Source organism: Adiantum capillus-veneris, chromosome 13 (assembly GCF_014529385.1).
Source record: "Adiantum capillus-veneris isolate H3 chromosome 13, ASM1452938v2, whole genome shotgun sequence".
NCBI classification, from domain to species: Eukaryota; Viridiplantae; Streptophyta; class Polypodiopsida; order Polypodiales; family Pteridaceae; genus Adiantum; species Adiantum capillus-veneris.
In genome coordinates this window covers 115,743,225-115,758,777 of record NC_140943.1, presented here as the reverse complement: position 1 = coordinate 115,758,777, position 15,553 = coordinate 115,743,225, and the positions used below count along the sequence as shown (strand labels likewise).

At 42.7% G+C, this 15,553-nt stretch overlaps 1 protein-coding gene across 1 annotated transcript; it reads left to right on the top strand.

Annotated features, from left to right (window-relative positions):
- Positions 1-2,409: 2,409 nt before the first annotated feature.
- On the top strand, positions 2,410-10,451 carry RAN1 (copper-exporting ATPase / responsive-to-antagonist 1 / copper-transporting ATPase (RAN1)). Its single transcript, XM_086527252.1, has 9 exons — positions 2,410-3,228; positions 6,005-6,619; positions 6,834-7,263; positions 7,483-7,808; positions 7,963-8,021; positions 8,124-8,463; positions 8,555-8,740; positions 8,960-9,217; positions 9,305-10,451. The coding sequence occupies exons 1-9, from the start codon at positions 2,896-2,898 to the stop codon at positions 9,779-9,781; spliced, it is 3,024 nt and encodes a 1,007-aa protein (XP_086383378.1). The 5' UTR covers positions 2,410-2,895; the 3' UTR covers positions 9,782-10,451.
- The last annotated feature ends 5,102 nt before the right edge of the window (positions 10,452-15,553 follow it).

Below are 15,553 nucleotides of genomic sequence, written 5' to 3'. Positions count from 1 at the left end.
CCAAGAACGACTCCTTGATCCGACTATGTGGACTAGGGAGATAGTGTCGAAAGGGAAAATATTCTGGCACCTAGGAGCCCCTCTTGGGTGGATGTTACTCACAAGCAAAGATTCTTATGGGTTATGGAGAAAGTTAAGATCGAGATGCGAAGGTGGGAGTATGTGCTTCTCCCCTTTCCCATCAGAGTGAAGGTTATCAATTCTTGTATGCTTCCCTATATAGCCTTCAATAGTCCGCTACTTAAGCTCGCTAAATCGAACTGGAAAGAGTTCTTGAAACCAGTAAAGAGATTTTTGTGAAAAAACAACACTAAAGGAACAACGCCTTGGCAGTGGGCTAGATGGGAGATAGTTGTGAGACCTACGGAGCAAGGCGGACTCATGATTCTTAATCCTAGAACTCATGCAGTGGCTCATTGTGCCAAGTTTGTGGTGGCTCTTGCAAAGCAAGACCATGCTTGAGCTATTAGGGCTAAGGATATGATGGACAACTCTAGAGTTTGCTCACAAGGCGGCTAGTGGAAAGGGCTCGAGTTGCACGACAAGCTGTTGGCCTCTCAATGGGCCATCTTGAAACTTGGGGGTATATCAGGCGAGCCACTCGAAAATGCAACAAAGCTACGGAGTCCTTGGAATGGAGAGAGCTGACAAGGTACTTTCACAATTCTATGACTCACTAGTCCCCTTGGCTCTCCAGGGCTGGAGGCCTCCTTCTGACCTCTTTTTGGAAGGGAAGTTACCAAAAAGGTTAACAACAAGGGTATTAGATGGATAGGCCAACTTTGGGATTACAATAAAAGCTGTTGGAAAGGAACGGATCCCCAGTTTGACCTCGGTGGGATAGAAAGATTGCTGATCAGCTGAGCCCTAAAACGGTTTAACGGGTGGTATCTGCCGAACTGTGAATCCAAGTTTGAGTGGAAAGCTTGGCAGTGGCATGTGACCAGACATTTCTTGAAACCGCAAACTAAGGATGTGTATCTCACCCTTATATCATCAAAGGAGTGGTTCTCCCTGCTTAACAAGCAGTGGGGCAAAAACTGGCCAAGGTCAAGTTGGGAGATTGTTGTAGAAAACATATGGATCCCTCAATGGCCCCATGGGATGAAGGTTTTCTTATGGGAGGTTTTAATGGGGAGCCATGCTGACTAATTGGTCTAGACAGAAGCTTGCAATGCAAAATTGTTTGTGAAGACCTCTCTCACCTTTTCAAGCAGTGCTCAATGATCTGTGGTCTTGCAGGGAAGATCTGGAAATGGATTTAGAAGACCCGAAAATAGGGTTCTTTAAGAACGATCTCTTCTTGGGAGGGAAGGTGTTCAAGAGCCATGCACTCCTCATCACAACAAAAATTGTGAGGTACTGCTACTTCAAACACATTTGGGAAACAAGGAACTGTCATATTTTTGAGAGCTTCATGGAAGTAGCTAAGTTCACAGAGATAGTCCAAGAAAGTAGAATAGCGATCATTGTCGTTGGAAAACAAAGGAACTCTGAGGAGTCGAACAAGACCCTGGGCGCCGCAATGATGGACTTACATAGGTGAAAATGTGGGCTTTTCCTTGTCGTGAGGTGGCTCCCCCTTCGGCTAATGTATCTATGAACCATTGAATTGGTCATGGCTCGTCACGAAAATGGCAAGAGTTTGTAATTTTTTGGATTTATCAATATAATCTACTCACCATTGTGAGTTTTGCCAAAAAAAAAAAAAGCTATGATGGCAACATTTGACAAGTCATAACCAAAATTATGTGCTTGGTGTGTGAGTGAAGACCCATTCTAATGTGAAGTTGGTAGTACATTGAGAGAGAGAGAGAGAGAGAGAGAGAGAGAGAGAGAGAGAGAGAGAAACGACAAAGAAGAACATATAGAATTGTGTAGTACAAGAGTCCAAGGTCATATGGTTGTGAAGACTTAAAAGTTGCATTTGTGGGGGGATTCAATGCAACATTTGCAAATTAAGAAGAGCCCATTTGCGGGCTCCTCTCCATTGATAATCTCCTCGCCAAAGTAGTGCTCGATTGCTTATGGTCTTTTCGTTTCCTTTGGTTCCTACTCGACATTATTGAGTTTTGAATCGGCACAATAAACACTATTGTGAACACACCGATCCATAAACACCCAATACATAGGAAAGCAATGCTATCTTATGACAATGCTACATTTGACATTGGGCAAGTCATATCCAAAAGGCTTGGAGAAACAATTGCTCACGCACATGCATGCGTACACACATGATGCACGCACACTAAGGGAGAGCGGTGGGGTGGTGGCTCTTTGTGTGTAATATCTACGTGTTCTTGACAATGGGGAGTTCATGTGCTTGGTGTGTGAGTGAACGCTGAAGACCCATTCTACCCATTCTAACGTGAAGTGGGTAGTACAATGAAAGAGAGAGACAAACGACAAAGACGAACATATAGAATTGTGTAGTACAAGTGTCCAAGGTCATATTGTCGTGAAAACTTCAAAGTTGCATTTGTGCGATCGCCCACATGAGGATTCAACGCGACATTTGCAGATTAAGAAGAGCCCATTTGCTGGCTCCTCTCCATTGATCTTCTCCTCCCCATAGCAGGCTCGATCGCTTAGGGTCTACCTGTCTGGTCGTGTTTGCTTCTACGGAAAGCGAGCATCAGCAGAGTTTTTCTTCGTCACAACATCTCTCCTTCCCCTTCATTCGAGTGCCAGCAGGTTTAGCGATTGTAAGCCGCATAAATGGGCCACTGAGCACCGACAGAAATTACTGCTCGTCGTTGTTTCATTATCCAACAAGTAGCCACGTCGGTCCATGCAACTTGCATATACTTCAATTTTCAGGTTTCGAGTCAAGTGTTTCCATTCTCCGCGGTCACTTGCTTTGCAGATTGAGTGCCCTTCTGCAAGTCTACAACCATGTCCAGGGCCTTGCAATTAATGAACTGGAAGACCAGGAGTTTGGAAAAGCAGAAGGTTGAGGATGATCTTGATGACCTTGATTTGGAATCCGCGCCACTTTTATCACCAACTGGTGGCAATGAAGGTCTCGATCTAGTGAATGGTCAGGTGTGGACTGCTAATCTGGAAGGGAGTCCTACTAAATTGGAGATTAGAGTAGAGGGCATGACTTGTGCTGCTTGCTCGACCTCTGTGGAGAAGGCCCTCTCGAGGCTGCCTGGGGTTACTTCTGCTTCAGTGGCCCTCCTCCAAAATAAGGCGATTGTTGAGTACGATCCTTCTACGGTTAAGGTACATTTCACTTATTTGCATCTTCCTCATGTATATCACAATCCTCTAGAAATCAAGTTTAACTTTGCAAGAATTTGTACTGGCATTGCATCTCGACAACACAATTGGAGATGTTGGGTGTAGTGGTGTGTAGTGCATCATTATGATTTGCCAAGAAAGTTTATGAGAGATTTACTTTATGATGTAGTGGTATGTAGGCTATTGTGTCTAGTATCATAAGGAGCTGGTTCTACTTTTGTTTCCCTCTTGAAAAATCCTCTTCTAGCAAAGCACATAATAGAGAAGAGACTTTAAGGTCAGAGTAGACTGGCATGGCATTACAACTATGACAACTAGAAAAATGGTGATGCTGGGCTCTATGTTCTTAACTCATTGCCCAGAATTACAAGGCTTTCTTTTGCTCCTAGCAGGTTGCTCGCAAGGAGCTTTAGAGACTTTTCATTCATTTCTCTGGTTGGGGCTTGTAGTAATGACTTGCTGAAGTAGAGGAGATTTCTGGAGGTCTTTGTGGATTTTTTGGGGTCATGTCTTTGCCTCTGATCGTTGCTTAACTAGAGCTTGCCTGTCTCCTAAGGCCCTTGCTGTTGTTACATAATATGGCTTTCTTGCTCATTCCACAGAAATTGAGGATTTCTGTTGTGGGTACAATGTGGAGCTATTTGACCTTTCCCCTTGTTTATGAAATAGTTACCATGTAGACTAATAAAGAAAGACTCTTGTCAATATGTCAAGTTTCTAGCATTGGGAAGCAGAAGAGCAATAGGTTAAGGAGGGTCTTGCATCAAGGATATCAACTTCGAAGAGAACCGTTCTGAGGCTTACAGGTGACTGTGATTACGCTGGCTAACATTCTAGAACTCTCTCACGTTTTAATAATTTATTTAACAGGGAAACATCTTCTATTAATGAACATCTTGAGGGTGCATCCCCCAAGATCAAAGTACACAAATCATGGGAGGAATATTCCGAGCTGACATATACAATGAATGAAACAAGGCTACTATGCTTTGTTTTTCAACCTCCCAGATCTCTAACAGATACAACACTGTCAGATTGAAGAGGTGGAAACTCTTCATATATCCAAAGGGGCTTTGAGCAAGAACCTCATCTGTTTGATCTGATGTCTCAAAACAAGCTCTGAAGCAACCTCTCCTCAATGGAGAGAGATGCACAATCCTGATGTTAGACCTGGAATGAAAGGGTGCCCTAGAGATCTCGACCATGTTGTAAAACCAAGTAATAAGCCTCCAATGATGCCACTGAATCATGAATCGCACAAAGAATCTATACTACAGATAAAGGGGGAGGGAATTCCCCCCCCCCCCCCCCCCCCCCCCCCCCCCCCCCCGCCACGCGTCAGTGTTTGCTTAATCCGGCGCCCTCGCGGCAGTGGCGTCTGAGCCAAACTGAGACAGCGGGACAGCAGAGCGCAAGGCTCGATGCGCGCAGGCGGAGAGAGAGAGGCGGCGAAGCCGCCGGCCACACTAGTATTTATAGAAAGTCTGTCACCGATGGTAGAGCCACCAGGATCCATCTGAGGTAGACCTCGTCTATGGTTTGAAGATCCTTGCACCCTTGGGCGTCGTGAGCAGCCAAGCTGGATTCGATTAAGAAGGATGCCCCAAATTCCAATGCGGGTGTGATTGGGTAACCTGTGGTGGGCCATCTTGAGTAGTTCCTTTGTAGAAAGTAGCGATCTGCCTCTGTATGGATCCTCTATGTGCAGGTCCTCTATTCCTGAGGGTAGTCTTTCTGAGTCTAAGGATCTCCATCACGAAGAGACCTAGGCATTTCTAATCATAGTAATCCATGATGCGGGATAAGGGGCCAAAGCCCGAGATGGACATTGTGATGCCTCTGCGTACCTAGCCATCCCATCCAAGGGCACGAGACAACTGTGAGCCAGCTGTTGCAAAATGTCAAGACTGGCCGGGCCCCTGCTAGTGCGGCTGTCTTGGCAGACTCGGCTGATGCAGAAACACTTGTCGATCTTTGTTGCAGTTATCGTCACGGGCCGAGATTTTGCAAAATGGCAAAACAAACTCGGTAGTGCGTAGCTAACTTAGTGAGTATCCGCAGGTGCTATGGCTAGGCAGGTCAATAGGGTAATAAGGCTGCATAAACAAACCTTTGAAACCTAAGGAGTTGTGCCAACTTCCGGCTGCAGGGTTTGCGAGGGACGACCACATTGCCACAGACAGAGCAGCACGAGGTTTTTAAACCTACGATTGAAGGTCATAGTTCTAGAGTTTGAGGCTGAAATTGACTTTAGAATGGTATGAAGCATTTGTTTCTTTGCAAATTGTCTTTGTGATTATGGCGTGGTTGATCAAGCATGTGCAGCAGGGTTTAGAGTGTGGTTCCATGAGTCCATACAAACCTGCCCTAGGACCCTTGTGCATTTTTCAATTTGTCACCGACTATGGAGCCTCTTAGATAGGATAAGACTTGGGGTTTTTCCGCCTATAAAGGCGTTTTTTGGCTTGGAAAAGTTTGAGGTACATTCAGCTGCACATAAATGATGGGTGCATGTATGGATATGGGGCCTTTCAATATCAGAGATGATGGAAAGGGTCATGCCAAAAGTCAAGCAAAACTATTCTTGGAAACAAAATTTATATAACCTCTTTGAAGAGTAAAGGCTGACCTGGAAAAGATGACCCTCTCCAAGCGACCTTTGGAAATTTAACAGTCTTGTTAAATGAACAAACGTTTAACTTTAAAGTTTCTTGATCTATGTTTTCTAAATACCATATTGTGGATGTGGTGAATTCAGGAAAAGGATATCACAGAAGCAATTGAAGATGCAGGCTTTGATGCTGAAGTGTTATCTAAGGTAGTTGTTAGGCCCAGTTTAGCTGGGGAACAGTCGTCTCAAACAGGACGTTTCAGGATATCAGGTCTCAGCTGTGCATCTTGCGTAGTGTCTGTGGAAGGTGTGTTGCAGTCATTGAATGGTGTAAGCTCTGCAGTGGTGGGCTTAGCTTCTGGCTTGGGAGAGGTGAGGTATAACCCACTTATCGTAAGCAAAGCAGACATTGTTTCTGCTATCGTTGATGCTGGCTTCGAAGCTGAGTTTCTTGAAAGTGAGAAGAGAAAGAAAATTAGCATTGCAGTTGAAGGGATGTTCACAGAGGAGGATGGGGAGGCTGTGAGAGCAATTCTCGGTCAAATTCAAGGTTTGAAGGAATTTGTTGTCGAGCCACTGCTAGAGAGGGTAGAAATTACATTCGACACAGAAGTTATTCGATTGCGATCAATTGTTGAGGCAGTGGAGCAAAAAGGCAGGTTCAAAGTGTCCTTAGGACATCCTTACAGTTCACATTCTCCTAACCGCAAGATGGAGCAGATTCAGTATTTGCAGTTGCTAAGAATGAGCATTATTTTCAGCGTGAGTTCCCTATACTCGTGTGAACTTTTTCATTCCTATTCATGAATTAGTGGTTTTTGGGCTTTTAATGTGTTGTGCCTTCTATGTTCAACTGATGGGGGTGCATTTTATTCTTAGGCAGTGTTAGGGCTCATATCAGACTATTTTGAAAAAAGGAAAGTGTTAACGTTCAGTAAAACACGAGCTTAAAGATGGGGTAACTTGTGTTGTGCAGGTTCCTGTCTTTTTCCTTTGGGTAATTTGCCCTCGAGTTCCAGCTTTGCATCATTTTATTACTTGGCGATGTGGCCCCTTCCTTGTAGTTGATTGGCTGAAATGGGCACTGGTGACACCTATTCAGTTTGTTGTTGGAAAGCGTTTTTACACAGGAGCTTTTCGCTCTTTGAAAAACATGTCAGCTAACATGGATGTGCTTGTAGCCATGGGAACAACTGCTGCCTATACATACTCTGTTTTTGCAATCTTTTATACAGCCTTCACAGGTCACTGGCTTGTAACGTACTTTGAGACCACAGTCATGTTGATCAACTTTGTTTTGTTCGGAAAGTATTTGGAGGTGGTTGCTAAAGGAAAAACGTCAGAGGCAATTGGCAAACTGATGGCTCTGGCTCCAACAACTGCGATTCTCCTTACTTTTGATGCTGGTAAAGTAATCATCACGTTTCTTGTAGCTTGGACAACAGATCCTGCGTTTCTCGTGCAATTCTTTTTGGTCGGCTTTTTTACAATTGCATGCTCATTTTATCAATACGTGTGCAAAGCATTTTACAAAGGGACTGGATTATTACTATGTTTCATTCAACCATTACTAAGTTTGCATCCCGTATCTAACAGAAACTTGTGACTTTGGTATCATGATGTAGGTGGAAATCCCTTAACAGAGAAGGAGATTGATGCACAATTAGTTGACAGAGGGGATATTCTAAAAGTATATCCTGGGTCAAAGGTCCCTGCCGATGGTCTTATTATCTGGGGTACAAGTCATGTTGATGAGAGTATGATTACTGGTGAAGCTAAGCCTGTAGCCAAGGAGGCAGGGGACAATCTTATCGGTGGCACTCTCAATGTGAATGGGGTTCTACATCTGCAAGTCACAAATGTGGGGTCAGAGGCTGCCTTAACACAGATTGTGAACCTTGTGGAGACTGCGCAAATGGTGAAAGCGCCCATTCAGAAGTTTGCAGACTATGTAAGTTTGAATCATTTGCTATGGATCGTTTGGTCGATATAGAATGTTGGGCCTGTTTTTTCATGCTTTAATCTTTATGTTACAATGAGGTGCTCTGAATGCAATATGAGTGTTTTTGTTGTAGGCCCTTGTAATTTTTTCTGTCATAGTGCAGGTGGCCAGCGTTTTTGTTCCTGTTGTGGTTTCTTTGGCAGTTGTGACATGGCTTTGCTGGTAAGCAGATTATACGATTGCTTATACCATTGCTTCAGCTCATCTTAGAATGTAAAAAAGTTGATTTTTATGCAAACCAACAATTATTGTTTGCATTCACAGGTATTTGGCTGGAAAGTTTGGCTTGTATTCCGTCGATTTTCTACCTGGAAACAATTTATTTGTATTCTCTCTTATGTTTGCAATCTCGGTTCTGGTTATTGCTTGTCCCTGTGCATTGGGGCTGGCTACTCCAACAGCAGTAATGGTTGCAACAGGAGTTGGTGCGACTAATGGAGTACTTATTAAAGGTGGAGATGCCTTGGAGACTGCTCAAAGTATCCAGCATATTGTCTTTGACAAAACAGGAACTCTTACTAAAGGAAAGCCTTGTGTAACAAGTGTCAAGCTGTTCTCAGACATGAAGCTGATGGATTTCCTGGAGCTGGTCGCATCTGCAGAAGTGAGTAGATGTTCTGATTGCGCATGCATTGAAGCATGGAAAACGTGTTTTTCTAGCAAGACCTTTAGCTGTGGTTTGGTTTACATGATAGGTTGGCAGTGAGCATCCATTGGGTAAAGCTATAGTAGATTACATGAATGGAGTTCTTTCCTCTCAAGATGACAGTATTGAGAATGTAGTGAATGTCAGGAACACCGGCTGGTTGAGGAATGTTGCTTCATTTGAGACTATTTCAGGGAAGGGATTGCGCTGCGTCATTGAGAAGAGGAACCTCTTGGTAAGTTCGATGCTGTCTCTGCTCTTGCTGTTTGCTTCAAGTCCCTGGAAGCTAGTGATTAATCGCCTGAACATTAGGTGTTTTCATTACACTCAGTCATGCTTAGAAGATGCCTGTGTTGTTTGACCAAGGTTTTACTGCATCCTAACTGGAACCTCGGGACAATCATGTTTTCACTCATTAGGTCGTTCTCTGAGCTCGATCGCTTGCCTTGTGCAGGTTGGCAATAGAAGACTTTTTGAAGAGGAAGGCGTCACAATCTCTTTAGAGGCTGAAGCTCATTTGTTAGACATCGAACAAAAAGCAAGATCGGAGGTCTTGGTAGCAATCGATGGGCTTTTACATGGAGTTTTTGGGATAGCAGACCCTTTGAAACTAGAGGCAGCTGTGGTGGTAGAGGCATTGAAGCGGATGGGCATTTCGAGCATAATGGTTACAGGTGATAACTGGAGGACAGCACGTGCCATTGCAAAAGAGGTGAGTTCTGTTTTGATATGAATTGGGGTGGTCAATTTGTACTCATATACTGCTGTTTGTATTGATGATTCACACATACTGGTGCAGGTTGGCATTGATCATGTCATTGCCGAGGTGCTTCCTGGTGAAAAAGTAGAGGCAATCAAACAGCTGCAACAAGGTGGCTCTGTTGTTGGAATGGTGGGGGATGGGATCAACGACTCTCCTGCACTAGCCGCGGCTGATGTTGGCATTGCAATAGGTGCAGGAACAGACATTGCCATTGAAGCTGCTGACTTTGTGCTGATAAAAAATAGCCTTGAAGGTGTGGTCACAGCAATTGACTTGTCGCGGAAGACGTTTTCGCGCATACGTCTGAATTATGTCTTTGCCATGGGGTACAACGTTCTTGCGGTTCCAATTGCAGCCGGAGCATTATATCCTGCGTTGGGATTGCTATTACCTCCCTGGGCGGCGGGTGCGGCAATGGCTTTCTCCTCTGTGAGTGTGGTTTGCTCATCATTGATGCTGAGACGGTATAAGAGACCTCAGCTTCTGGACCTTGTTCAAATCAGAGTGCAATGAATCAACTAGAGATGCAAAAAAAGGAGACCCAACACATCTTTGAAAGAAGAACCAATTATTGGGCAGACACACAGTGTGAGAGTTGTGCATGCTAGCGGTCGTCGACCAGATACGATTGCATGAAATGATGGCACATGATTGGGCTATATATGTTCCTGGTGGGCTTTCCTTCCAAGCAAGGTACAGCAAATATATGTAATTATCTAGGGAGTTTTCACAATGTTCCCAGTGAATTTACTTTAATGAGTGGATCCAATGCAATATGCACTCTCTCTCCTCGATAAGCTCTTATGCGAGGTCAATTATGATGTAAGGGCAAGTTAAGAGGCCGGTGCGAGTATTTGCACCCTATCCATCGGGCTGTCTGGGGCGATCAGATGATTGGCACGTGTCTTATGCCTTCAGCCTTTCATCAGGATGCGTATTTACGCACAATGTACCAGGCTGTTGGAGATGGTGATCAATGATTGGCATGTATCCTAGCCTTATTATTACGACATCTGCAGTTGAAGCTGCAGACCAGTAGTAAATGTTTCAAAAGAAAAGATCCAATTGTAAGCTTGTAAAATTACTCGGGTGATCCCTTTGTATTTGGATGGTTTACAGTTTATTGTATTGTTAGATAAGAAAGATGCGTTCAACGAGAGAAAATTGGCTGGTTCTGGAGGAAGATGCTGAGTTTTGACCTCTATCATAGTTTTATGTGTTTGGCCTCTCTCTCTCTCTCTCTCTCTCTCTCTTTCTCTCTCTCTCTCTCAGTGATGGTCTTGCAGCTGCCCACGGTGATGCACATTTGCTGCATTTGGAGATAGTTCATGTTAGGTGATACACATTTACTGCATCTGGATATAGTTCATGTAGAACTATGTTAATGAGCATGCAAATGCCACACTTTAACATTCACATTTCTGCTCACTTATTTTTGGTTGGGCAAGGGCCACGTACCATCAGGCAAGAGCCATGCAGGTCATCCACTTAATCTCCGTGGGATAAGACCCTTCACTAGGGAGCTCGACCTCCTATGGTGAACACTACGTGTAATTTTTTACTGACCCCCAAATGGGGCGCATGGTGTATTCATATTGCATCTTCAAATGTTTGTTGGCAACTATGCACTTTATACTCCACTCCTTGCCTCACGCTCAAGAGCTCCTCCTTGCTTTACATGCGAGCACCTGGCTCCATAGCCCTCTCCCACTGGAGCTTTCTTGGTAACTACCGCCCCGAGCATAAACCTCGGGATTCTAACCTACTAATGACCAAGCGTGGAGTGGATCTCCCTGTTGCTACTATTGAGTTCATCAACCAGATGTGCTTCACTATTTAGATGAGGTGAGGGTTGCTCTATGCCCTCAATTAGCCTTGTTCTTTGCGTATCGTGTGTATGTGAGTTTTTTTGAGGGCGTCCTTTGCTCGACTATATGTTGTGTAGCTATGGAATTGGTGGAACATGGGGATACTTCTCAGGTCGGTACCTTGCCAAAAATATCTCATTTTTTTGTTTTTCAAGCATAGGATCTGCTCTCGCTTGGGTGGTGATGTGATGTATACATTGAGTTGGGCTTTGTTCTTTTCAATATGTTGCACTCTTTGGTTTTAAAGGTTGGATGTTAATACACCGTGGTTTGCATGAACCCATTTATTACCTGTGTGATTGTGATCGTGGTTGGGATGTTTGGTATGGTGTTTTATTGGCCATGTGCAGGAGACCAGCCCGTGCAACTTGCGTTAATATTCATCGATTGGTTCTCTCTAGCTTTTTACTGTATTAGGCGACTTTTTTGCATATGTTGTGCTGTACTCCAGGCAACAGGCTTGAGTATTTGTAGGAGGGTTAAAAACACCTGGGGTTGGTTCTCTCTGGCTTTCTACTGTATTAGGCGGCTATTTTGCATATGCTGTGCTGTACTCTAGGCAACGGACTTGAGTATTTGTAGGAGGGTTAAAAACACATGGGGTTGGCTTTTGAGGCTCTTGCAAAATTACTATCCTAAACTCTAAAATATGCCACTTGTTGGCAGCCAATGGCTTGTTATGACTAATAATTGGTTACGACAAGGATTTTTCCTTGGTTTAATACCATGCGGCGTGAGTTGGTTAAAAAAGGGGAGAGTGATATACCTTGATGTTTGTAGACAAAATTTTGTGTAGGCATCATTAGATACTCCTTGTCCAAATGGCGCCAGTCTCATGTACTTTGGGTTTTCGGATCGGGGGTGTCTGCATACTATAGGTGTCATTCTCTTGTTTTCATACTATGGGTGACTTTTGTTACATCTGAATTTGGGTTGCGATATGATGATGTTGCTTTTTGGGATATTGTATTGCTCACTGGGGTTTGGGTCATATTGCAGGTTTTGATAACGATATAGTGGCTAAGTAAACTGGATATTAATGGTTTTTTTCACACTAGGCATGGCGTCATTACACTTGTTGATACAATCTCTGTTTTTTTGGGGTTTTTGATACCTCTTTTCAATCTTGTCTTGATGACATTTTTTGGCTTGATATACTTAGCTGAGTTTGATACCTAAACCAAACAAGAGACATATGTGGTTCTTCTTGAGAGGGTCGTATCTAATGCTGAAGATTAGGCTACTATGGTTTGCCTGATGGTTTTTTGGATGGAGGCTGTTTCTTGATTGATCTAAATGAGTTCTTTAATTGATTTTTGCTATATTAAGTAAGTGCAGGACAACCTTGCAAAATAATTTATGGTGTTATATGGCTGAGGTATAGGTGCAAAATAACTTTGGGTTGATAATGGTATTAGGACACTTGGATCGGAAGGGATGGTGGCCTTCCAATCAAAATGACATGTATGTTAATATCTATTTAAGGTCTAATAAAAATAGGGCTATATAAAAACCTTACATATAACTACTACCATAATTCAAAGGGATAATGATTTTTCTACAAGTATTAAAATGAACTTAAAAACACACACACCATAGGAGCCTCTAGCATGAGCATGTCAAAGAACATATCGCTCATCTACGTGGTATGAGGTATCTCCATCCTAAGAGGATCAATCCGTTGTGTCTCGCTAGAGCATAGCCGCTCCAACTCTACATCTATAGACATGTCATGCACAACACTCTGGAGGATCCATGAAAGATAGGTGTCTAACCTCTTGCTGATATAACTGTAATCTAATTGAGACTATGTTGTCTCGCACTTCAAATACATGCATAGGATAGACCAAGCCACTTCTCTCACAATGACTAGCGAACCACAATGCATCTGAAAAAAGTTATTCTCTAAGCACTACCTGACATCCACAATATGCTAACTGTCTCATAGAGATCAAACTTTATCTTGGTTGAGGAACATAGAAGACATGTCATAGCGTATATGATGCACAACTGGGTAATGAAAGCATACATCTCCTGCATCCTCTATGTCATATACTGATGCGTCAATAGCTATATGCACACGATCAAGGCTCCCACTAGTAAAAGTGCTAAACCACTCATGACATGATATGACGTGGAACAATGCAGTAGCCGTCAAGAGCAAGTGGCATCTCAATCAGACATAAAAGCAAGAGAAAGACTAGAGGTAAACATGACATCACCGTTGCATACAAAACCATCTCTCTAATCTGTGTCATCAAAATTGTCTCTGCATCATGCATACATCTGTTTCGCCACTTCATTCGTCTATAGCAAGGACGTCTAATGTGCCCTGTTTGACCACAATGGCAATATCTCAAGTGTCGACATGAACGAGACCGCTATCTCACATGGGTGATCATCGTGGACTAATTGTCATACATATCAACTGTCATAAGTGAATCTATGGCTCTATAGTGCATAGCCTAGAACATGTAGCCACAATGAGCATACTCTAAAAATAAACTACTATCACCGAAACAATGGCCGTCAAAATGGAATACACAAGAGCTATGGCTCTACAACACGTACAAGGGCAATGTGCATAAACCAATGCCGAAGATAATTTCACCAAACCTAAACCAAAAGGATCTCCCTACGGAGAGAAATTTATCTCAAAAGATCTCATTGGCACTCGTAGTGCTCAAGCGTATCAACGCATATAATCTCCCACATTAGTATAACCACATTGTGCTCTGCAATCATCACACTAATGAAATTTTCAACTACCAAATGTACCAGAAACTTGTAGAGCAAGTGGGAGAACAACTCAATCACTACCAAAACTCAAGTCTGGCTACCTGTAACTTGTAGCCGCTATGAGCTAAACATTCTCACAGTGCGATGCCAAAACACTGTGGCAAAGCAACCATTGAGTGCCAAAATGCAATTAAAGCGTGACTAAAAATCATGTGCGTGAACACACAAAATCGCAAAAAAACCCGGCAGAGTTTGATTTCGGCTATTTGACCATAATAACCATACATGCCATAGACCATGAGCAAATCATGCGCAAAATGTGCATTCAAGCATACATGAGCTACACCAACATCTTGCAATCCAAGAAACATCTGATGAATACGCTCTCGAATCGTGAGAGTCCCACAAGAGTGTATATACATCCACCAAATGTTCTCAACTTATGCACATGAATTTGCTGAAATTTTCAGCCACACTCTCTTCTGAGAGAAAACCATAAATGCACAAAACAAGAGAACAACCAAGCTCAATCCGAGCTCTTTTGATGTATTAAATCAGCTCCAAAAACACTCTAAATCACCACAGTACGCATACATGGTTTGCATATCAATATGCAACTTCTTCAACGCCCTACAATGGGTCAACCAATATCTCTCAAACTGTTTAAAAGTTGTAGAAACTTCCTTCTGCAAAGTTGTAGATCTAAAAAAAACAATAAGGTTTAGCGGAATGGACATGAAACGGGCTGTTTTTATAGGTCAAAATAGATTTGTAAAAATTACATCCAAAGTCTTGTGTATATCATCATAAGCCCATATATAACAACCGATGGGCAAGAGACAACATACCAAAGATTACCAACCCCAACAACACCAATAAAAATCAACAATATATGGCACGTTATCTAGCTTGTGTTTTAACTTTGCACGATTGGCTTGCTTAGGATATAAAAAGTGCCTTTTCCTAGTATTTTTTTCCTACAAACTGTGCGTTTCAAAATTTCAAGATTCAAGATTGTGAATCCAAACACAAGAATAACACAAAATAATACTACTTGAAAAGTTAGGGTATCCAACCAAGATCCAAAAATAACACAAGATTTACAACAAAGAATAGTTACTATACTTGAAAAGTTAGGATATCCAAGCGAGATATCTATAAACAAAACCAGTTATCTTAAATCAACCCTTCATGGCATTATAGTCACCATTTTTGGCTTGGTGCTCTACCTCCAACCAACCTAGCTTTGCACCTCTACATTGATCCGATAATTTCATTAAAGTAGACCCGACTACATAACTCCTAAATACCCTTGTCAACAACCACCTCATAAAAAATAATGAGCATGCACCATACAAGTGCCGCTAGGTCACCAACACCATTATAAACCACATGTTTATTCCATTCCTTATGAAATTGATTGATGAGAGATACCCCTCCCTGGGGGTCTATGCACAAAATATACAATTTACACTTTTATACAATTTTCAATATACATCAGAGTTGCGGAAGCATTTGCATAGGGAAGGAGTTCTCAGCGTCCGACCAAGCATGGAGTTTAGGCCATGAGTTGGACTACATCCAAAGGTACCTAGCTACTAGTGCTACCATTGAATGGGTGTTATGAATGAAATCGAACTCAAGAAAAAATAAAACATTGTGGAGGGTGAATATATGT